Genomic DNA, 25,558 nt, shown 5'->3' with positions numbered 1-25,558 from the left:
TAAGATAGAAAAATCTCTAATTTAAATAAAATTTAAATTATTTCTCTCATTTTTTAAATATTTTAAGATAGAAAAATCTCTAATTTAAATAAAATAAAAATACAGGAGATTAAAGAGATTAAGTGTTTGGTTCTAAAAATAGAGGAACTGATTCGTTAATTATACTAAAATTTGAGAATTAAAGTGTAGGTTACTCTAATAATAATAACAATAATAATAATAACAATAATAATAATAATAATAATAATAATAAACAACGTGGTCCGTTTACTTTGACAACTTCAACGTCAACCGCTACCCCACTTAGTTGGCATGGAAAAAAAAGGACAGAGACCATATTAATTGTATGTTTTATTAATTAAATTAATTATTTAACTGTATGTACATTAAAATGAAATAAATAAAATGGTAATCTTAGGAGATGAGATCTTGAATGCTTCCCTTATTCTGAACTACCTTCAATCTGAGAGCAGCCCAGGTCACCCTTGTTTGAAATCTGCCACTTTAAATTTCTTCTTTTGGAGAAGTCAAATCGTACCGTTAATTGCCCGCACAAGAGATTCCCAACCATGGAAGTCGACTTACAGAAGGCAGCAGCAGAAGGCAAATTTGATCCATTCGAAGAACATTTAGATCATCTTGATTGCATAGTCACATGTAGTGAGAACACAATACTTCATTTTCATCTTTCCTTGTTAAGCGAAAGATCCACCGAGTTTATAAAACAAGTAGTTGGGAATTGCCCCAAGTTGTTGACGCAGGAAAATCGTGATGGTAATACTCCGTTGCACATAGCAGCTAGGCACGGGCACACTGATGTAGCGGAAGAGCTAATCAGACAGGCTGAGGCCTTACATGGAGACAACAAAGAAGCAGTGAGGGAGATGTTAAGGAAGGAAAATAAAATGAAAGAAACCGCCTTGCATGTGGCAGCAAGAAATGGAAGAAGTCTGGGTGTTGTGAAAGCAATATTGAGCAAGGAAGATCATGAGTTCAAATATCCTGCAAACGAATTTGGGGAAACTCCTCTTGATGTGGCAGTTGATAACACATGTACATATATAGTGGCTGAATTGTTAAATTCACAATCTCTGGATCTGGAGTATGGAGACTCTATTAATGGTGCAACGGTGTTACATAGAGCAGTTGGGCGCTGGAATACAGGTATGAGCAGTAGATCGCAGATTTACCAATTATAGAAGCCATTAGTTTAATATATATTTGCCTAATAGTGTCGGAAAATGAACAGCAAATCTCTTTCTTAATAATATTGTGAAAATCGCATTAGACCATCGTAATAAGTTCCAAACTGTATAAAGTAGCCGGCGAACGAGCAAAGAAGTCATATGAGAAAATTAGTCTTTGGTCTCTGTTGTGTGGAGAAAATCATTAATTGATTTATTGATTTTGAAAAATATATTAAAAAGTTTCAAAAAGTTTGCTTATTAATTTATTCATTAATTTTATAGCAGTAAGTGTTATAAAAAAATTTAAAATGTTCTTGATATAAAATTAATAATTTGTAGATATTCTTAACAAACTAAAAGATCAACTAACGAAGGTTTTTATACTATAATAATTAAAAAATATTTAATGATAAAAATTAATAAAATGATTAATTAATATATTTTTTAAATATTAAAAATATTTTAATATATTTTTTAAAATCCATGCTTAGTTGCAAGTTGACTACAAAATTTATTGTTGTTGACTTTGTTTCAGAGGTTGTACGTATGCTTTTGGAGAAACAGAGTAGTTTGTCCAAAACACAAAATCATCAAGGACAGACTCCACTTCATATTGCTGCATCTGAAGGTTCTAGCTCAATAGTGGCAACTTTATTAGACAAGGATAAATCTATAGCGTGCAGTGGTGCTGATCTTTGGAGCGTGACAGCTCTTCACATTGCAGCCTTAAAAGGCTTTAAACACGTAGTGAAAGAGATTACTTCTAAATGTCCAGAGTGTTGTAAACTCACTGACCGTAGCGGCTGGAACGTTCTTCACTATGCAGTATTTAGTGAAAATGATGAAGTACTGGAAGCAATCCTTGAAAATTCATCGTTGGTAGACCTTATAAGTGGAAAAGATAATGGAGGGAACACGCCTGTCCATCTATTCAAGGCTTTTAATCTCCCTTTGCCTTCTTTCATACTTGATGGAGATACTGATGCCTTCATCCTTTGGAAGAAATTATACAATACAATCCCTCGAGATTTTACGATGAAGGTTAGTTATCTATTTCATACCTTGTTCATCATCATATTTCTTACCCAGATATTCATTAATTTAATTAAGGGCAACTTACAAAAAACAATTTATATTTTAAATTAAAATTAATCCCTGTCTTAATTTCTTTAAATTTCCCTTACCTATTATAATTACTAATGAGTATTTATATTTATAAATTAATCTCTATTTATTAAATTTAAATATCTTATAAATAAAAAAAATTAAATAAAACATCTGTAATTTATTTTCTGTGCTAATTGAATTAAGTAAAATCGATGGGGAGGGAAAAGTTAAATAAATAGAGCCCACGAGACATCAACCTGAGAGTCGAATTCTATAAGAACACCCTGCTTTGAACTCCATACATCTAGTCTAGAGGCAAGAATGGTAAGGGCTATTCCTTGATTCACACTTGCATACAAAAAAGAAGCAACTACTGTTTAAATCCAAACAACAACATGATGAAGAATTAAAGAACACAGAAACTCAATAGTAATCTCTTTATCATAAAAAAACTTTCTTATTTCACGATAGTATATTCACTACAGTATAACATAAGATAGAGAGGTGAATAACTTGTTTTGAGATTTTCTAATGAATATGAATTTTGTTATTTGTTACTCACCCTCCTAATAGAACTCTTTTTCTTAAATAGAGTGTAAAACTTATTTCTTAATAGGTGGAAAACTAGATAACATATATCTCTTTCTTAATAGGTGGAAAACTAGATAACATATATCTCTTATTATATGTTATTCCTAAACTCGATAAGATTTCTAATTAGATTAGGAGTGAAGGGTGTAAAACTATAAATAGAAGTATGAAGAGAGATAATTTAGCTTTATCAATTATGAAGATGGAGTTTTTGTCCATTATGATGCAATACAGCCTTGAAAAAGAGAAAGATTTCAACCTAAGGTTAAGAAGGGCTTTGCTTGTTGGACCCAGGAGCTAGGGTAAGTATTCGGTATGTTCGGTTTAAAATCAAACCGAATCGTATAGACCAAAAATCAAAATTTTAGTTTTTATGAAAATCAAACCGAATCGATTTTGATTAAAAATAGAATCGAACCGATCTGATTCAGTTCGATTTTTAATAAATTTTTTATTTTTTACACTCTATTTTTAGTAATTTAAAATTTAATTAAAATATTTTAATTTTAATATAATTTAATTTCTCCATATTATTGAAAAAAATATATTATTATAACTAATCGGTTCGGTTCGGTTTTCTAATCGGTTCGGTTCAGTTTTTTTAATTTTTTTATCAAAACCAAACCGAACCGAAATAACCAAAATTTTTGAAATTAAAAATTGAATCAAACCGAAATGAATAAAAAAACAGAACCAAAATTTTAAATTAATTTGGTTCGATCGTTTTTTTCGGTTTAAACCGAATACTGCTCAACCCTACCAAAAGCAGGAGCAGTTAATGCTGGGAAAATCTCACATCGTGCGGCCAAGGAAAAATAATGTAATATATAAATTCTAGTAAAAAATGACTAAATAATTTGGGTTAACTATTTCAGACTAAATGAAAAATAGATCTAAAAGTTATTCAGATCAATTTGAGCCGGACTTTTATGATTGGTATCAGAGTCACTTTGGGTCAGGAAAAAATTGTGCAGAGCTAGTGGCGCTGCGAGAAAAGAGCTACCTGTGCGAGACGAGGTGGAGCCGTATGAGACACTAGCGAACTACAATACCGAGGGTCTAGTTCTGACCTAACAATTGTATCTGATTCAACACAGCAAGATTGCGATGAGGACATCACAAGTTTAGCGGGAAAAACTGTGGGATCCAGGAGCAAGAGCTCCGCCAAAGAAAAATAATGCAATATAAAAACCCTAGTAAAACACTACTAAATAATTTGGGTTAATCATTTTAGATCAAGTGAAAAATAGTTTAAAAGTTATTTAAATTAGTTTGGGTCGGACTGTTATATTGTCCATGCAGTTGAAGACATCCTTTGTGATGTACAATATAATTATAGTAAATATATTGAGTTATTCCAAGAGTTGAATAAAAAAGACTAATTCATATATTTACTATGAGTAGTTTGTAGTGAGAGACAGATTAGGTATAATTAAGTTGATGGATAGATAATTTGCGCTTGTATTAGATATTTTTATTGAGAATAGTGAAAGAAGAATGTCTGTGGACATAATTTTATATTGAGAGAGTGGACCATATTAAAATTTTATATTTTAATTTTATTATTTATAAGTGTTGGTTATAAAAGATCTCAATATATAAGTAGGGAGATAAAAAAGTACTTCCACCAATTAAACAACAAAGACTAAATAAGCCATGACAATTTGCAATGGAGAATGATATAAGAGACCATTTCCTTGGCAGTAGTACGTCTTGAACAAGACTCTTTATAGGTGGTATAATGAGCCAAAGTAAAGTTTTAAATGCTCTTTTAGTGATACAAAATAAATATAAATATCATTCCCATTAGAAAGAAATATGCAAGATTAAATTTATTTTTTTCATTTTAGCATTGCAAGTGCAAGTACATGCTGTTTTTGTCACTCAATTTGCACCGGTCTATGCAGGATTTTGGCCAAACTTTATATTATACCCTTAACTTAGAACCTCACATTGGTTGGTTAAGGGTGTGGTACAACAACTTTTGCTCCATTATCTATGTTTCTAATCACATTCGTTGGTTAGGGGTGTAGTAGAGCAACCTTCTAGAAGATATATTTGTCATGTTCTTTGTCAAGTTGTGTGATGGGGTTTTTGATCACATGTTGGTTCTAGGTTCCGCATCAGTTGGTATCAGAGCATGGTTATAGATAAATTCCTATTTATCTATATTTATTTATTTCGTAAGTTTTTTTTATTATTTTTTTACTCTATCTTATTATTTTTGTATCAGTTTATCTTATAATTTCTTTTAAAAAAAAAACAAAGAAAAAAAATCAGATATATTTATATAAAACAAAGAAGAAATTTTTTTCTATTTTAGTAGTATGAGTTTTTTTTTTTTTTAAAAGTGAGATAAAAAAAGAGTGAAAAAAAAAATCGTTTCAGTTGTTTGATTTAGAAAAAAAAAAAAAAAAGAGGAGAGATGTCAATGTTTAGTGTTTTATTCGCAAACTGCCATACTAAATTTAAAGAGGATCCCATGTCTGTCGATTCTTTTCATGTCATTATGGTTGAAGATTCGAGGAAGAATCTTTTCGAAGAAGAAGAGAATGATACGAGCCAAGGAATAAAGATGATTTTATGAACAATATTTAGTTCTTCTCCATTTTTTAGCAATTTATTAAGGTTTAACCTTGTGACGTTCTAATATGGATCTCCTCCATGCTTAGCTAACTTATCAAGAATTTCTTGTGGCGTTATTGAAGCTGGAATCGCTTGATTATCTATGTTTTTAATCATAATTATTAGTTAGGGGTGTAGTAGAGCAACCTTCGTTTGATTATCTATATTTCTAATCACATTGGTTGGTTAGGGGTGTGGTAGAACAACTTTTGCTCTATTATTTAGATCCTAAGATAAATCAGAATTTACCTCACTTTGGCTCTAATACCAACTAACGTGGAATCCTATGGCACAAGCCTCAAACCCACATGCACAAGTAGATATGAAATCAAAAGATTTGATAAACCCACCTTCTATGGCACCCCACACTTAGAGAAGCTAAAACACAAACACCAATGATCGAAGGATTTAGATGAGAATCCGACAAACACCACAATGAATAGTTGATAAGTTAGCTAAGATTTTTGGTGCAATTGATGAAAGTAAATCCTCACTCTCACTCAAAGCAATACATGCCAAAGGTATGAAAAGAATTCTTAAAATTTTGATTAAAAGTTGTTTCTTACAAGTGTTTCTTATCCTTATATAGTAAGAAGAGAAAATAAAACCCTAAGACACTCCTTTTAGGTCTGGCCGAACTACACACAAGACCCAAGTCCAATCACACGCTAAAATAACACATCAAATACATAAGTATTAAAACATAAGGCTAAAACATGGCCCAACACTCTAAAACATAAAAGATAAAATATGGCCAGAATACAAGTTCAAACAAAACTAAAATAAAACAAGTGTTTAAATAATAAAACATAGTAGGCCCATCATAACAAAGTTGAATCTTCACAAAAGCGTTTCTTGATCTTCACTTTAGACTTTCCACAGTTTTGCCCATAGGTTTGGTTAGGCTCTCTAAGTCTATGATTGCAAGTGTTGCACCAAATTTGCCCCATATGAGTTGAAACACATTCCAAATATATATGGATCATATGAATATGATTTTGAACTCCTTTTAGATCCATTTGAATGATATAAGTTTGCTCTACACCATTCGAAGAAATTTATCCTATTGGATCCGTATCAGTTGCAAAGTGGAATCTTCTTTTGTTGTGGAGGTTGGAACAACAAATTTCTGTAAAACTAATGATTCATCCATGATATGATCAATCAGATCTTGACTCTCTACTAAACCTAGAATTTGTTCTCTCCATAATGGATAATTCGTTTGGGTGAGTTTCAAGGTAACAAAGTCATCAATATTCAAGGATAGATTAGACATTATCACAGGAGCTTCCTGCTCTGATACCAAGAAACAAATTGAGGAAGAACGAAAAAAAAAAAACTAAAAATAACTTTTAGTGAAGTGTTTTGAGACAATCAACTCTCTAGAAGTAATTCAATGAAAACTCTGTACTTATTATTAGTCGATATATTGGCCATATGTATAGGCATCGACTTACGGTACATAAACAAAATAAAAAAAATACAATTCTTATTGCTACGAAAATTCTAAAAAAAAACAAAACAGATAACAAAAACAACCGTTAAAAAGATTTGAACTACCATATGTGAAGAAATTGTTATCCTTAGATAACTTGTTACCAACATAAAATTTTTATGTTTCAAATTGTTGAATTTGATACCAACCTTATCACTCCAATGCTAAGCCTTAAAGTTAACAACCTTATCACTCTAAGCAGGGACTCCTTATAACTACATGAATCGATATTGTTATCATAATGTCTTTAGCACTTCATCTATTCTTTCGGTTTTACTAAAAGTAAATCTATTAAGTCAATTGGAAAGCTATATTTATTATTACTATTATTATTATTATTTTAAAGTGATTAAATAGTTGTTCATAAAATACTACCCCTCAACTTTTGACTAATAGGTTATTAGTTAAAATACTAATATTAACTGTTAGTATTGCAAAATATGGTCTAAGAAATCACATTATTAATGTAAAATCTCCATAGCCACCATTTTTTTTTTCTTTTAAATGAAAATGTACAATCTCAATTGATTTCCTTTTCAAAATAAAACTTTCTCTAATTGTTGGAAATCGGCAAAATGTGGTCTTTTCACATAACTTGCACTGTTTTGTTTACTCTTTTTCTTTGTCTTAATTTTCAGGATTTGGCAAAAGGTATTCCATATTTTGAGAATTTGACCATGGCTGATGAAGAGATTAAGGATGAAACTGCCGAGGTTAGAAACATTTGTTCTCCCATTACAATATTGTTAACCTTTTAAAATTAATCTAATCATTTTCTTAGATTAACTAGGGAGAGACAATACTGTTGGAGCAAATAAAAAAATTATTCTTATTACTATTATTAACCATAGAAATTGATATTTAAAACGTTTTGCATAGATTTATGTTAGTTTCCACTTATCTTAATTAAAATTAGTTATAATACCTTGTGCTAATCATGCTTTAATTAAGATCAGCGGGTGCTAATTAATAATATTAGGATAAAAAGAATCTTAAAAAGTTATAACAACAAAATATAAAATTTGTAAATGTTAACTTCCAAAGTTTGTATATAATGTTATTTTAAAAATATAAGAATTAGTATTTTCTTTTTGGAATCACTTCAATGCAGAAAAATTACTTTTTTTTATACATTCAATCATTTAAAAATCATTAAATGACTTTTTATAATAATATTCTAAGTGCCAATTTAATCTGATTTGTTGTGTGTATACATTCTAATGCAGGGAAGAATTACTCTTGGTCTCTTTTATTAACTAATTACTTCTATATTAATAGCATGAATGAATGATCGACCTCTCAATCGAATTAAAATTTGAGAATCTTTCATTTCCCATTTAATAACACATTACCTATTTAGTTTGATATATTTTACGGATAAATAATAAATAATTCATAGTTGATGAGTATTTTTTTTTTTTACTATAATCAATAAGTGTTGAAATAAGAATAATAACTATATTTGTATTTTTAAATATTCGATCTGATCGAATCTTAGTAGTACGAATTTGATTAATTATACTTGGTTTGAAATGAATTCAGATTTGAAAAGTAATATTTGATGGGTTGGGATTATATTCCAGTTTTATTTATAGAGTATTTACTATCCGAACTCATTTATATAAATAATTAATTTAATATAAAAATATATATTTTAAACTAATATTTTTATATTTTTATATGTTTTTATTTAAAAATTAAAATATAATTATTTTTTTAAAATATTAAATTTTTTTAAATGAAAATTATTAATAAAAAATATTTTCTTATATAAATTATTAATAATAATATATAACACTATGAGTTGAAAGTTTTATTTGAATAATAACAATTAGATTTGAACGGTTTCCAATAGTTTATATTAAATTTTAATTGAGATTGAGACTAATTTAAATATTGCTAATATAAATACTCATCTCAATTGTACAAAGCTGAGAGTTTATTTTTTATAGATAAATACATATTTGCAGAGGGTACTTTACTTAGATATGTTTTATCTCAATAAATTTAAATATTTGTGGTTATATTAAAAAGAAAAGTTAACCAATAAAAGTTTCATATACATGACTATGTAAATATTGAATTGATTAATGCATAAAGGCTATACTTAAGTTTAGAAATCGTTTTTCTAGTAATCATTTTTAAAGTAATCAATATTCCAATATGCTGCAGTTTGCTTACTCCTGGGACGTCTCTACAAAAATTAAAATTCTGGCGAAGAATAAAATCAATAATATTATGAAGCGTAGTTTGAAAAAGAAAGCAGAACTGATGATAGCTAAATCAGAAGAAGCCAGAGACTCCAATTTAATTCCTGCAGCACTTGTAGCAACGGTGACGTTTGCCGCAGGGTTCACTTTGCCGGGTGGTTATATAAGTGACAAAAATGATTCAGAGAAAGGAACATCCATTCTAAGCAGAAATTCAGCTTTTAAAGCATTTATTATAGCAGACACCATAGCTATGGTTCTTTCTACGTCTTCTGTCTTCATCTACTTCATTATGGTATTGTTAGGACACAGACCAAAATACTACTGGCTAATAAAAATTGCCTTCAGGTTTATCATCCTTGCTATGGGTGCAATGGTGGTTGCATTTGTGATGGGTACTTATGCAGTTCTAACACCTTCCTTAGTGATGACCGCTGGATTTCTTCACCCCAGAACAGGGGCTTGACCACAGCCAAAGGCCCATGACACAGAGGCCCACGTACTTGATACCCCCCAACAAGCCTGGCTCATTCCAGCTTCCGGGCCGGGCTTAACCAAGCCTCCTCACTCAGTCCAGCCTGATCCCTGACCAGCAGACCCCACTCAGGCCCAGCGTCCAGCCCAACTCTCGGCCCAGCCCGGGGCCCAGAACAGTACTCGCCAGACAGCCTGGCAGATCCGCTCGAACGTACGCATGAGGAGAATCAGAGGCCGTTACGCATGTAACAGGCAGCTGATACCCTAGTACACCCGAATCTGTATGGCAGAGACGCGTGGCCCATCCTGGAGAGACCTTTACACGTCACCAGCAAGCAAGACAATGTATAAAAGAGGAGTCCCCTCCTCAGAAAGTTTTAAGCCTTATTCTGTAACGCAAAACCCTGAAAAAACCCTATTCTATTGGATCTCAGATCATCAATTGGCGCCGTCTGTGGGAAACGAAGGAGATCTTTTCATCACCGGAGTTTTCACTTTCAAAAACCCACTGAGATCCACAATGGCAAACCACCAAGAAAGTAACCTTAATATTCCAAATGACTTAAGCTCCGCCCAAGAGGGGCAGCAGTTCTCTTTTTCTAGTCCTATGACGTTGAATAACCAAACACCCATCTCTCTTAATCCCTCGCCAGGCTTGGCAGGGAATACTCCCACCATGACCCTATCTAACCAAGACATTCAAACCATGGCTCTCCAGCTGCAAACCACTGCTCACTGGTTGGGGCAGATAATGCAACAGAGGGGGCTTAGCACCCCAGTAAACGTACTCCCAGTAGTGGAGGAGCCTAGAACCGATGAACCCCGACCTACCTCTATCCGCCTCCAAACTAACAACCACGATGCCGGAGAAGAGGAAGAACCGGAGGCCCGAATCCATGGGAGAAGGGCAAGAGAGATGATAGAAAATGAAGAGGTGGACGACTATTCTGCTGAAACAACCAGGGAAACGGGAACTGAAACAGAGGAGGAAGAATGTAGTTTGGGCAAAAGATCCAACCCAGAAGACGAGAAAATGAACCAAAAACTGAAAAGGTTGAAGGAGCAGCTCCTAGCCGAGCTAGGTAAGAAAGGTCAGAGTCAAACCTCCTTGCCTACTTCTTCTCCCTTCTCGAAGGTAATGCAGCAGGAGACCGTTCCCAAAAAGTTTATGATGCCACCGATGGCGGCCTATAATGGGGCTGGAAACCCGAGAGAACATGTCATGAACTATAAGACCTTCATGGAGTTGCAAACTCTGTCAGATGCCCTGATGTGCAAGGTGTTCCCAACAACGCTCTCGGGACCAGCGAGGGCATGGTTCAACAGCCTGGAGGCCGGAAGCATTAAAAGTTTTGGAGATCTTGCCCTCCGCTTCATCAGCCGGTTCGTAGCCGGGGTGCCAGCAGACAGGAAGACGAGCTATCTGGAAACAGTTAGGCAAAAAGCTGGTGAATCTCTCAGAGAGTATGTCGCCCGTTTCAATACGGAGGCCCTGCAGATTTCCGAGCTCGACGAAGGAAGGGCGGTAGAGGCCATGCAAAAGGGAACAACCTCTGCCGAGTTCTTTGGTTCTTTGAGCAGGAAACCTCCGACCTCACTGGCCGAGTTGATGAAGAGGGCGGAAAAGTACATAAGGCAGGATGACGCCTTAGTAACGAGTAGATTTGCCAAAGGGGTGGCAGGAAAAGAGAAAGCCCCGGAGGAAGGAAGGCTGGAGAAACACGAGAAGAAGCGTGGGAAGAGGCCTGAGCCATATAAGCAGGCCTGGGAAAGAAGGGATCAAAGGCCCCCCCTCCTCCCAGGGCTCATGAACCACGAGTGCTCCCCCCTTGGGTTCCTGAGAAGCCTACTCCCCTTAACGCTTCCAGAGCCGAAGTGCTCATGGCAGTCCAGGATAAGGAGTTCCTCCAGTGGCCTACACCCATGAGGACGGAAGCAGATCAGAGGAATCCTGACAAGTATTGTCAGTACCACCGGACACATGGCCACGATACAAATAACTGTTTTCAGTTAATCGCGGAGATTGAAAGATTGATAAAAAGGGGGCATCTCAAAAATTTTGTGAAGAAACCGGAGGGGCAGAGGCCTCCGCCCAGTCCGGCAGCCCAGATGCCCAGGAGAACCGGAGCTGGACCAGTGAATGATGGGTCTAGTGGGACTATTAATATGATTGTTGGAGGAACTGGAGGACGGATGAGCCGTCGAGGAAAGAAGAGAAACCGGGAAGGAGAGATCAGCAATGGCGAGGTCATGCAGATCGTTGAACACTCACCCATGGCCATCGTTTTCTCTTCAGAAGATGCACAGGGCATTCAGATGCCCCATGATGACGCGCTTGTTATTAAAGCAGTCATTCATAATTTTCGGGTGAAGAAGGTTATGGTGGATGATGGGAGTAAGGTCAATTTATTGCCATATCGGGTTTTCCAACAGATGGGAATCCCGGAGGAACAGCTGGTTCGGGACCAGTCACCCATCAAAGGGATCGGAGGAGCACCGGTATTTGTAGAAGGGAAGGTGAAGCTGGCCCTTACCTTGGGAGAAGCACCCAGAGCTCGCACCCATCATGAGGTGTTTTTGGTGGTTAAACTCCCACTGAGTTACAATGCGATTTTAAGGAGGCCGGCGTTGTTTAGCTTTGAAGCTGTCACCAGCATCAGGTATTTGGCACTCAAGTTTCCAACGGAAGAAGGAGTGGGAATGGTTCGGGGCAGCCAGGAAGAAGCAAGGACGGTATACTTGGCCACAGTAACAGAACCGAGCTCCACTGGAGAAGCACTCGACTCGGAAGTTCTGGAGGTCAGAGATGAAACAAAAGAAGCCCGGACAGAGCCAGTCGGAGAATTGGAGACCTTCCCCTTATCAGAAGCAGATGCAAGCAAGGTTTTCAGTCTTAACGCCAACCTCACCAAAGAACAAAAAGGTGAAGTCATGACTCTGATCCGAGGTCACGCGTCGACCTTCGCGTGGAAGCCCTCAGACATGCCAGGAATTGACCCCAAAGTGATGACACACCGATTGAATGTCCTCCCCGAGGCCAGACCAGTGAAGCAAAAGAAGAGAGTAGTAGGAAGAGAAAAACAGCAAGCCACCCGGGAGGAAGTGCAGAAGTTAGAAGAAGCAGGCTTTATTAGGGAAGTAATGTACCCACAATGGTTGGCAAATCCTGTGTTAGTCAAAAAAGCCAATGGCAAATACAGGATGTGCATAGATTTTACCGACCTAAATAAAGCCTGCCCCAAAGATTGTTACCCCCTCCCTGATATTAATAAAATGGTCGATTCAACGGCCGGATTTGATTATATGTCTTCTTTGGATGCTATGTCTGGTTATCACCAAATCCCAATGGAGAAGTCGGATGAGGAGAAAACCTCATTTATAACTGAAGACGGGACTTACTGCTACAAAGCTATGCCTTTCGGATTAAGAAACGCCGGGGCAACTTACCAACGATTAATGAATAAAATCTTTAAGAACCAGATTGGCAGGAATGTAGAAGTGTATGTGGATGACATGGTGGTTAAAAGTTCAACTTTTCAACAACACATAGCAGATCTAAGGGAGATATTTGGGGTGTTAGATCAATACAGAATGAAGTTAAACCCAGCAAAATGTGCTTTTTTCATCAGGGGAGGAAAGTTCTTGGGATACATGGTGAGTGGAAGAGGCATTGAGCCTAATCCGGAGAAAGTAGAAGCCATATTGAATATGCCAGAGCCGACCTGCGTAAGGGACGTCCAGAGATTAACCGGGAGAGTGGTGGCGCTTAACCGATTTATGTCAAAGTCAGCAGAAAAGTGTTTACCATTCTTCAAAAAGTTGAGAAAGGTACCAAACTTCGAATGGACGGAAGACTGCCAAAAAGCTTTCGCGGAACTTAAGAAATATCTTAGCTCGTCTCACGTGCTCAGCAGTCCCATAAAAGGGGAAGAGCTTCTGATATATTTGGCAGCCTCAGAACAGGCAATCAGCGCGGTACTAGTAAGGGTAGAAGGAGGAGAGCAGAAACCTGTTTTCTACATCAGCAAAGTACTTAGAGACACTGAGGTCAGGTACTCGAACATTGAAAAATTGGCTTATGCCTTGTTGTTAGCAGTCCGGAAATTCAAAGTTTATCTGGAAGGCCACCAAGGAGTTGTGATGACGAACCAACCCTTAAAGAAGATCCTACGTAGGCCGGAAACTTCAGGACGGATGTTAGCATGGTCCGTGGAAATCAGCCCCTACTGTCTGGAATACCGACCTCGGACAGCAATAAAATCTCAAGCGCTGGCTGACTTCATAGCAGAATGCTCATTCAACGAGGAGAAGGAAGAATCATCCTCGGAGATGCCTAGAAAGGAAGGAGAGCGAGAGCTTTCCCAAGAATTTAGCTGGAAGCTATATGTAGACGGAGCATCAGGATCTGAGGGCAGCGGCGCAGGGATAATGCTTAAGGGGCCGAAGGGCTTCAAAGTGTGTTATGCTTTACGGTTAGAATTCAAGGCTTCTAACAATATGGCCGAGTACGAGGCCTTGGTGAATGGGATGTTGGTAGCCTCGGAAGTAGGGGTAACCGACCTCGAAGTAAATAGTGACTCTCAACTGGTGATCAACCAGGTAACGGGGGTATATCAAGCCAGAGACCCCATCATGCAAAATTATCTTGATAAAGTAAAAGCCATAGAAGCCGAGCTCGCAGAACGGGGAGTTATTGTCAGATTTCAAAGAATACCTCGGGATGAAAATGAGGAGGCAGACCTGCTTAGTCGATTGACCAAAGAAGAATTAGAGCAGCTCCCTGACGAAGTATACATACAGCATATCCGCACACCTGCTTTCAAGAAGACAAACACGGTACTGCAGGTGGACCAGAGCCCAACTTGGATGAGCCCCTATCTGAAATATTTGGAGAAGGGCGAACTCCCTGAAGATAAAGACGAAGCCAGAAAGATAGCAGCTCGAGCTGCCAATTACCAAGTAATAAGGGGAACTTTGTACAGAAAGGGGAAGTCCAGCCCATGGCTCCGGTGTGTAAGTCCGGAAGAAGCTGCAAGGGTAATGGAGGAAATACATAGAGGCCTATGTGGGGCTCACGAGGGAGCAGGGACATTAGCTAACAAAATATTCAGGCAAGGATACTACTGGCCTACTGTTAAGAAAGAAGCAGAAGAGTTTGTCCGAAGGTGCGACGTATGTCAGAAATTTGCTAATGCCATCAGGACCCCTGCCACTCCTCAAGCAAGCATATCCAGCCCATGGCCTTTCTCACAATGGGGAATTGACATCCTGGGACCTTTCCCCAAGACTACGGGGCAAAGGAAATTTGTAGTAGTGGCTGTGGAATACTTCTCGAAATGGCCAGAGGCAGAAGCAATAGCAACAATCACAGCCAGAAAAATGATAGATTTTGTATGGGGGCATGTCATCTGCAGATTTGGCATACCTAGAGTGCTTATCTCAGACAACGGCAGACAATTTGACTGCAGCACCTTCAAAACCTTCATGACGAACATGGGCATATGGCATAAGTTCTCCTCCGTGGCCCATCCTCAGACCAATGGTCAAACGGAAGTCACTAACAGAGCAATCCTCCAAGGATTAAAAAAGCGGCTGGACGGTGCAAAGGAAAACTGGGCAGAAGAACTCAATAGTATCCTATGGGCACTCCGAACTACTCCCAGAGCACCCACTAAGGAAACACCGTTCGCACTCGCTTACGGTACAGAGGCCGTAGTTCCAGTTGAATTACAGATCCCCACTCATCGAGTTCAATTTCTCAGTGAGGACACCAATGGGGACAAGTTAAGAAGCAACCTGGATGCTCTTGAAGAAGTTAGGGAAGAAGCACAAGTCCGAACTGCTGCTTATCAACAACGAGCGGCAAGATATTATAATCAAAAGGTCAGAGAAAGAAGCTTAAAGGTGGGAGACCTGACTTTAAGAAACTTGGAAGCTACAGGAAAAAGAGCAGCCGCAGGCAAGCTAGCACCGACCTGGGAAGGTCCATTCAAGGTGACAAAAGTGGTTAAGCCCGGGGTATACCGAATTGAAGATATGCAAGGAAACCCCGAGCCCCACGCCTGGAACATCCAGCACTTAAAAAGGTACTTCCCTTGAAATATATGTAAAGAAAAATATTGTACTCTGAAAGGCACAAATAAATAAAATAACGCCATTCTTTACGCAATGATGTTATCTCCATTAAGAGTGTTACTTCTCTTTGAAAAAGAAAGAACAAAACTAGAAGACCTCCTTGAGACATAGAGACCTCCTGGAGGTAGAAGACCAGGATCCCCAAGATCTCCTGGCAAAAGAAGACCTCCTTGAGACATAGAGACCTCCTGGAGGTAGAAGACCAGGATCCCCAAGATCTCCTGGCGAAAGAAGACCTCCTTGAGACATAGAGACCTCCTGGAGGTAGAAGACCGGGATCCCCAAGATCTCCCGGACACAAGACCAGGATCCCCAAGATCTCCTGGCAAAAGAAGACCTCCTTGAGACATAGAGACCTCCTGGAGGTAGAAGACCGGGATCCCCAAGATCTCCCGGACACAAGACCAGGATCCCCAAGATCTCCTGGCGAAAGAAGACCTCCTTGAGACATAGAGACCTCCTGGAGGTAGAAGACCGGGATCCCCAAGATCTCCCGGACACAAGACCAGGATCCCCAAGATCTCCTGGCAAAAGAAGACCTCCTTGAGACATAGAGACCTCCTGGAGGTAGAAGACCAGGATCCCCAAGATCTCCTGGCAAAAGAAGACCTCCTTGAGACATAGAGACCTCCTGGAGGTAGAAGACCGGGATCCCCAAGATCTCCCGGACACAAGACCAGGATCCCCAAGATCTCCTGGCACTAGAAAACCTTACTGAGACATAGAGACCTCGGTGAGGCAGAAGACCAGGATCCCCAAGGTCGTCCCGGAATTACAAGACCAGGATCCCCAAGATCTCCTGGCAAAAGAAAACCTCCCTAAGACATAGAGACCTCAGTAAAGAAGAAGACCGGGATCCCGTAGAACTCCCAGAAAAACAAAATAAAGGATAGCCGGTGAGGCCCCAAGGTCACCCCGGCACAGCCAGGATCTCGTAAGACCTCCTGACGGTAAGAATAGTTGGTGAAGGACTTCAGGGCCCCCCCCCAAAAAAAAAAAAAAAAAAAAAAAAAAAAAAGAGGTCGAGCTCCCAGCTCGGACCAATAAGCCCACAACCGAGCTCCTAGCTCGGATAGATTCATTTCTTCAAAAGATCAAGATACGAAAGCCAAAAACAAAGGCCGAGCTCCCTCCATAGAAGAACTCATAAATCCTTAGGAGGATACTGAGGCTATAATCAGAAGCCTAAATCAGTTTATTTAAAATAAATATACAAAGTCACAACGAAGAAAGAAGGACTAGAAGTCAAAAACTAGCATGACAGTTGCCATCAAATGGGTACGAGATTTGATCTCTCAGACGACAGCTAAGAGCTGAACTCACAACTTAAGATTAATTTAGAGCTTCTGAATAAGCATATGCAGTCTACATTACACATACGAAGAGTAAAGATAAATGTCAAAGAATATGAAAAACAAAAAGGAAACTAAGATTCCATTAATAACTATTACAATTTATTTCTCCGGTGAGGAAGGAGGATGAATAGTCCTTAAAGGACTTACATCAATAAGAACACCCTCACTATTTCTATTTACAGCCACCCCTGAAGGAAGCTCGGTGTCCTTCGGACCAGAACTCTCAATAATAGGGGCAATTTCTGACCCAGGACGAAGGCCTTCTTTCACAGAATCAAGATCGTCCTCCTCCGACCCTAGCTCGGATCCCTCTGAAGAAGACTCAGCTGGCCGATCTCGGTCCCTCCGGCAATCTCCTCGGGGCAAAGGGAAATCATCCTCCCCGTATAGCACTGACTCGCCATCTGAGTCCACTTCGCGCCTACGAAGCTTAGCCAAAGGAATATCAGGAGCCTGTCTAGCTTCTCTTAAACCGCGATTGTAGCCAGTTACATACATGCGGTAGGCCTTATCAAAGATAGCTTGTTTCATTTCACTAGAAGCTTTATACTCATCAAGATGTTCTTCACAAGCCTCGGCTACAAATTCCTCAAACTCAGAAGAATCTTTGTAGTCCTGCAGATGAGCTTCACAGGCCCGCTCAATTTTACCCTTTAGCTCATCAGACTCCTGATACTCCGCTATGTACTGATCGCGCTTCAGCTGAGCCTTCCCTTCGGTATACTTTACCACCTCAAGCAGGGCTAAACATTTACGTTCCAAAACTCTGACTTCATTTTTCAGCTGTTGTTGGCGAAGGTCGAACTCTTCAGCCGAGGAAGTCAAGTCTCTGATATGATCAGAGCTTGTGCCCAACTCCTGCTCAAGGACCTGCACCCGAGCTAAGGCCATCTCTTTTTGAGCCTTTACTTCCTCCAGATGAGTCTGAAGTCCTTCGAGATCAGCCTTTAAGGCATCAAATTGGCACTGGACTTCAGCTTTCTGGCTAACGGCCTCATCTCTCTCCTTGAGAGCCTCTGTCATAGAGGACAGCTGCTCTAGCACTCCTCTACAGCGAACCTCCAAGGTAGCTGCCCTCTCATCAGCCTCCTGGAGAACATTGCGAGTCCGAGACAACTCATCTTCTAAGGACGAGGTATGCTTTGCCGTCTCGGCTGTTTTCTCTTCAGCCTTTTTGAGGGCCTCCAACGCAGAATGCAATTCCACCTGGAGGGACTGGATCTGCTCCCGAGCAGCTACCAAATTGCCCCTCGCATCACTGGTGGCCGATATATTCTCTTCTAGACGTGCCTCTTCAATTCAGCGATCCACGGACTCCCGAAGGGAGCGATCACGGATATCCACCTCCATCAAGAGGCCCGTCACCTAACATGAAAAAGCAACCGTCAAGAAAAAGAGACAAAGCAAACTGAAAGGAAGGGGACAAATGACTTACCATTAGAAGCATCTCCCTAATGGACGATCCGAGCTCCTCACGAGAGCGAGACTGGAAGGATGCTTGCTCCTTGGTAAAGCTGGCTAAAAGGCCGGTCAGAGCAAGAAGGCGTGGATCCGAGGCCTCTGTGGCTCCACCAAACATTTGCTCCCTAAGAAGGTCGGCAACAGCACTGGCCGGAGACTCGGATGTAATACCCGACGTCTTTAGAGAATTGCCAGGAGAAGGCAATGAAGGGTCAGCCGCAACACCTTTCCCTTTCCCAATGGGAGGAAGAGCTGGAGAAGATCCTGTGGCAACCCTGGACTTCTTCCGGGCAGGAGAGGAGGCAGATTTTCCAGAAGAGGCTGGGCGCTTGCCCCCGGTCTTTGTTGGAATGCCCTCAGAACCCTCAGGTTCAGTCCTCACAGGGGCAGGGGCACTTTCACCAGAAACCTCTGGACTTTGATCCCCTAGGAGGATGATCTCCATCCCCGTCCCAGAAGTCTCCTTGTCTTCAGCAGGGGACTTAAACTTTCCCCTCGACACCCCCTCAGTAGAATGGGCAGCACCCTGTCCCACTTGTTCAGTAGACTTTGAGCTCAACCCACCACGGCTAGAGGGCCGAGCTGATTTAGTGCTGTGAGAGCTCGGCTTGGAAGCTCTAGAAGAAGCTTTAACAGGAGGCCGGCTGACCTTCTCGGAGGAAGCGACCTGAGCTAGCTCCATAGCAACCTCAGTTACAGAACGCCCATCCCCGAAGGCGTCAAAAATTGCGTGCATATTCTCCCGAGACAACTCAAGGTTCTTGGGGAATTTGATGCCGTCCATTTTAACCTCAGAAGCTGCAAAAAACAAGAAGTTATACAGAATCAGCATATTATCTGATAGTCTTCGCAACGAAGAAACAGAATAGCCGGACAAAGCACTATACCCGTGTCCTGGATATCCCTAAGGTTGGACGCAAACATACACTTCTCGACATCATACTTCCTCTCAACGGAAGTCAGTCGAAGCAGCCCAACCTGCTCAATAAGACTCAATTCGGGCAGATCGTTACAGCCCGGAAAGATCTCCCCCCAACTTAGGTCCACATCCCATGATCGGCAGGACCCTAGTTTCAGCTCCGCCACAAGGAAATTCTCTATCCACCCCTTTATAGAATCCTTGTAGCCCGTAAGAAGAGATAGCCCATTGCGGGGGGAAAAATAATAGAAGTTCTGCTTCGCCCTAACCAGGCGGAAAAAAGTAACAAACAGACAGGCCGTAGGTGTGAAGCCCCAACACAGACAGATAGACTCGAAACAGGACATGAATAAAATAGAATTTGGGGATAACATTCGAGGAGTTACCCCAAAGTATTCAAAGACCTCAACAAAGAAAGGGGAAAAAGGAAACGGTAGACCAAATTCTCTCTGCTTTAGGAAAAACACTATGCTACGACCCTCTTGAGGATCCACTAAACTAGGAGGGGGAGGGTAGGGAAGAACTATCCTCTCATTTGGACGAGGTGCTCGAATAAAATACAACGGAGTGTCTAGAAGCCTCCGGGAGATGTAATCAGTTATATTGGAAGACGTAATACGCGACTCAAGGTTAACAACATCAGGAAGCTTTGAACTTGCCATTGAAGAACAAGGGAGCGTACCTGAGAATACAATAAGGTGAAAAACGCAAAGGGAGTCGCAGGAAGGCAGAGAGCAGAAGAGAGCTAATTTCTTCAGAAGACAGAAGGAATTCGAAATGAAAGGCAATGATGAGACGGAACGTTGATCTGAACAGTTTTGTCTTGGAGCGGCGCGATCATTAATTGCTCTCGAAGTTTACCCTCTCAACGGTTAAGCAATAACCGGAGAGAAGGTAAAGGGGCAAAAGAATGATCGATTGGGCTTGTCTACATCTATCAAGGGCCAGGTCCACAATGATAGCCCATCACTTAAAGGCCCAGGCAAGCCCAACTTGTTCAGACCTGATCTCCAGCCGAGACAACTTAACCCACAAGATTCATCACTTCACCAAGGTTAGACCTACTCATCACATAGAATATATAAGATTTGACTTGTTAAAACAAGGGTACCTCGGATCTATGCTGAGCTGAGAGCTTAGAGTTCAACTCATCAGAAGCCGAGCTCATAGGTCGGAACAGTCCAGCTCGGACAACATGACCTGAGAGCCCGGCCAGCTAAAGGAAACCCAGAGCTCATTTTACTAAGCGAAAGACAGAGCTCTCAGGTCGGCTAGTCTAGCTCGGACAACGCACCTGAGAGCCCGGATGAAGGAGACTCAAAGCTCAATTCATCTAAGTAGAGACCAAGCTCATAGATCGGTCAGGCAACCCAGTTTGGAAATACGAGAGCCCAGTTGGCTAAATGGATCCGAAGTCCGGCTCACGAGTACAGTTAGTTCAGCTCGGAAAAAACAAATTTCAGTTAAAGCTACGAAGAAAAGCAGTTTCAGTACTCCATCCATGGTAGAGAAAGAACAACTCAAGTATGAACGAAAACGAGAACTTCATTAAAAGAAAAGCACATTACAGCACGTTACAAAGGCCTACACTACGGGACGAAAGACTATCCTTAAAGGATTTACATAGCCACATGCATCATCATCAACAATTACATCGTTATCACCTATCCTACTACTTCGGCCTTCGGTTCGGAGAAACTCTCGCAGCTCGATATGTGAGTTTGGCAGAAAGAGCTGCAGAAAGCCAAGAAGTTAATCCTCATAAGCGTTTCCCATGGATCCTCTGTAGGTCGGCATTCGGTTGCCCAAGTGTGATACGCGTGACAAACTCACATGTCATATGCTGTGTGTATATCACGCATAAAAAAACACGGGCTTCAGATTACGACCTCAGAAGGATCGTCGGGCTAACATGTGAAGGTACCAGCAGAAGCTTGGCTGAGTGTAGCAGATCTTAGTCTCGCGTAATACTGGTACTTCACATCAAAGAGACTAATAATACTGGAGCTTCACATCAAAGAAAACAACAAGCCGAGCACTTGAGCCCTTTCCATTTATATCCAAATAAGGCAACAACGGGGGAGGTCGGCCAGAAGATCTGGGCAAAATAATTTCAGCAACTTGCCGAATGGTCCCACCCATCAACCGCCCTACCAGACGGATCCCCAAAGCAACACTCAAACTCCTTAGAGGTAATACCCACTCCTCTGAAATTTTGAATTGACTCATCTTCGTCTCAGGTACTACGAAAGAGTCCCAAAACAGAGATAAGTTAGCGCAATTCTCCGTCGAGATGATAAAAGTAAGATTAAGACAAATTCCTGGGGCAACACAGCAATGTAATATCAAGCTCGCCTTCGCCCGCTTGAAGAAGGCACCAAATGGATCCTTCACAGATAAAACAAGAAAATCTCTCTGTTCCAACAAAGTGCCTGGGAATAATAAAGAGGCGAGGTTGATATATATATCCAAAAGTTTATGTTTTGCAGGACAAGGTAGAGCCGAATTCTCAATTAATGCTGTCAGAATCCTTCAAAGATATTCATGAGAAAGGAAAGAAAAGACATGTCCAGATAACAATGACAGGAAAGCAAAAATAACCGGGAACGCGGAGAATAAAGCAAAGTCCGAAAGAGGAAAGAGCAGATAGGATTCAGAAACTGCGCAAAGATAAAAAAATGAAAGAGTATTATAAAGACACCTAGACACGAACAGGCGCGGCCATGATGGTTCTTGATATTCACCCCCTCGGCAGTTGGAGCAATAACTCCCGAGAAGGTGAAGGGGCAATTGATGACCGCTGGATTTCTTCACCCCAGAACAGGGGCTTGACCACAGCCAAAGGCCCATGACACAGAGGCCCACGTACTTGATACCCCCCAACAAGCCTGGCTCATTCCAGCTTCCGGGCCGGGCTTAACCAAGCCTCCTCACTCAGTCCAGCCTGATCCCTGACCAGCAGACCCCACTCAGGCCCAGCGTCCAGCCCAACTCTCGGCCCAGCCCGGGGCCCAGAACAGTACTCGCCAGACAGCCTGGCAGATCCGCTCGAACGTACGCATGAGGAGAATCAGAGGCCGTTACGCATGTAACAGGCAGCTGATACCCTAGTACACCCGAATCTGTATGGCAGAGACGCGTGGCCCAATCCTGGAGAGACCTTTACACGTCACCAGCAAGCAAGACAATGTATAAAAGAGGAGTCCCCTCCTCAGAAAGTTTTAAGCCTTATTCTGTAACGCAAAACCCTGAAAAAACCCTATTCTATTGGATCTCAGATCATCACTTAGGGCTTGCTATTACTACTTGTGCCATTGGTTTGAGTTTCTTCCTCATTTTGTTTTATATTTTTAGAAGGTTACTATATGATTTTCCTCGTGATAGCGATGCTGATGCTGATGCTGATGATGATGCCACAAGGATTTTAACTCTGTAAGTAGTCTTTTTTTTTTTTTTTTCTAATAATCATACCTACTAATTGTGTGTATGCTATTTATATTCAAAGAGTATAAATAGCTTTAGGAATTCTAGTCACACTTTGATTTGGAATTCCTTTTCTATTTTATATACCTCCTACTAGTCAAGAGCTGGATTCATACTGGGAGTCTATAACCAAATTTCAGAGTAACGTGTCCTTGTAAAGTAGATAGACCCAATCTCTAAATCTCTGGGTGATTTGAGTTGTTGCCCATCATGGATGACATGATGAGTTGTTGAGACCTAACGCTAACCATTCGGTTGGATTGAAGTGCGGTTAGGTCCAATATATATGCAACCTGTGTCTAGGGGTGAGCATTAGGGCTGAGCAATTCTCGGTCTAAACCGAAAAACCGAACCGAACCGATTAAATTCGGTTTATCAGTTTGGTTAGTCGGAAAGATCGATTTGGTTCGGTTAGTAAATTTAAAATTATTCGGTTTTCGGTTCGGTTCGGTTTAAATATGTTAAATAACCGATCAAATCGAAAAACCGAATCCAACCCAACCCAACCCAACCCAACCCACAGGCCAGCACCCCAACGCCCAACCCCCTCCATACCTTTCGCCGAACCCCTCCATCCCATTTTCCACATTCTCCAATCTCCCGATTCCCCCCACCCTTATTCTCCCGAATCTCGATTCCTCCCCTGGGCTCTCCACACTCTCATAGTCGAATCGGAAAGATGGCGACGAGGACGACGACGGTGACGAAGATGAGGACGACAAAGACTACGAAGACGATGATGAGGGGGGCGAGGACGACGAAGACGACGAGGTTCAGGTCTTACAATCCTCCAGAGGGCCACCGGTTCAGTCGGCGGATGACGACGAGGACGACGATGGTGAAGGCGGAGACGACGATGACGATGGTGAAGGCGGAGACGACGATGACGATGGTGAAGGCGGAGACGACGATGATGATGGTGAAGGCGGAGACGACGATGACGATGGTGAGGATGAAGACGGTGAAGAAGTCTCATCTGGGCTGCGAGTTTGCGAGTTTGCGAGTTTTCATCTGCGACTTCTGGGTGGGGGTGGCCATGGTTTTTAATATAATATTTATTAAATTATTTTGTTGAAATTAGAAATAAAAAATTAAAAAAAAATACAGATTTCGGTTTGAACCGAACCGAACTGATTTTTATCGGTTCGATTCGGTTCGGTTATACCTTCATAATCGGTTTTTTCGGTTTTATAAATTTTAACAAATCGGTTTTCAGTTTTATCGGTTCGGTTCGGTTCGGAACCGAACCGACCGATTGCACAGCCCTAGTGAGCATTCGGTCGGTTCGGTTCAAAACCGAACCGAACCAAATAAATCGAAAACCAAAATTTTAGTGTTTATGAAAACGGAACCGAACCGATTTTGGTCAGAAACAGAATCGAACCGAACCGGTCTGATTCGGTTTGATTTGATCGGTTTCAATTTTTAATTTTTTTTTATATTTTACACTTTATTTTTAGTGTTTTAAAATTTAATTAAAATATTTTAATCTTAATATGATTTAATTTCTCTATATTTTTGAAAAAACATATTATTATTACTAATCGATTCGGTTTGATTTTTTCAATTTTTTCTAATCAAAACTAAACCAAATTAAAATAACCAAAATTTTTGAAATTAAAAACTGAATCAAATTAAAATGTATAAAAAACCGAATCAATTTTTCAAATCGATTTAATTTGATCAATTTTTTTTGTTTAAACCAAATACTGCTCACCCTACCTATATCTAAATGCTTGATAAAGTATCAATAATTTTGTTCATTAATTATTATTAGTTTAATATTGAAGCCCATGGCTAATTACTCATATTTTTAATATTAAAGCGCTTGGATAAGTTGCGGAGGCTGGTGGTTGAAGGAGAATATCAAGGAAAGGCGTTGGCAACGGCTTATTCTGGTGACTAAAAGAATTTTTAAATTTTGTAATTTTTATAAATTTAGGCATTCAACAGGTCACAATTTTAATACAAGTGTTTAATGTATTAATTTCAAATAATATAAAGATGTAAAAATATATATATTTATTTGGACAAAGAAGAATTAACAAGTTGAACTGTTTGTTAATCTCCAAATTACATGAATAAAACCATCTATTAGCTTCTCAGTGCATGTATAGTATGTCACTTTCTAAAAAATGTTTAACATATGTATTATGAATGTCATGCATGTATTTACATGGATAAATTGAATACTTTTGGAGGATTGATGCTCAAGGATTTGCACTTAGTTTGAATAAATGGATTAATGGGTAAGGTAAGAAAAGCTTGTCCATCAATTCAAGATTTTTTTTTCAAATGGAGATTGAAAATTGAGGAAGTAGAATATGAGATCTTTCATGTTTATACAGATACATTTACACTAGGCTTCAAGGCTCTTTTATACTCTAAGAAAATATCATTTAAATTTCCATGCATTTCTCTTAGGCATGAGATTTTAATTTCATTACTCCCACTCCCATGTAATGTAATTTGTCTGTAAAATGATGAGGACAACTGAAATACTCGTCGGTATT

General features: G+C 39.9%; 1 protein-coding gene across 1 annotated transcript; it reads left to right on the top strand.

The window, feature by feature from the left end:
- The first annotated feature begins 391 nt into the window (after window positions 1–391).
- On the top strand, window positions 392–25,063 carry LOC110600552 (protein ACCELERATED CELL DEATH 6). Its single transcript, XM_043950123.1, has 6 exons — window positions 392–1,164; window positions 1,723–2,228; window positions 7,644–7,718; window positions 9,178–9,636; window positions 22,849–22,994; window positions 24,871–25,063. The coding sequence occupies exons 1-6, from the start codon at window positions 570–572 to the stop codon at window positions 25,022–25,024; spliced, it is 1,935 nt and encodes a 644-aa protein (XP_043806058.1). The 5' UTR covers window positions 392–569; the 3' UTR covers window positions 25,025–25,063.
- The last annotated feature ends 495 nt before the right edge of the window (window positions 25,064–25,558 follow it).

Source organism: Manihot esculenta, chromosome 14 (assembly GCF_001659605.2).
Source record: "Manihot esculenta cultivar AM560-2 chromosome 14, M.esculenta_v8, whole genome shotgun sequence".
Taxonomy (NCBI): domain Eukaryota; kingdom Viridiplantae; phylum Streptophyta; class Magnoliopsida; order Malpighiales; family Euphorbiaceae; genus Manihot; species Manihot esculenta.
Note: the sequence above shows the minus strand (reverse complement) of the source record. Positions and strands in the feature narration are given on the sequence as shown.

What these genes read in the sequence shown, in the direction of transcription:
- LOC110600552 (XM_043950123.1), top strand. Translation starts at nt 570, where the DNA reads ATGGAAGTCGACTTACAGAAGGCAGCAGCAGAAGGCAAATTTGATCCA. An exon ending in ATGCAGTTCTAACACCTTCC is followed by an intron (nt 9,637 to 22,848) that starts TTAGTGATGACC and finishes TCAGATCATCAC; the next exon opens with TTAGGGCTTGCTATTACTAC. An exon ending in GCCACAAGGATTTTAACTCT is followed by an intron (nt 22,995 to 24,870) that starts GTAAGTAGTCTT and finishes TTAATATTAAAG; the next exon opens with CGCTTGGATAAGTTGCGGAG.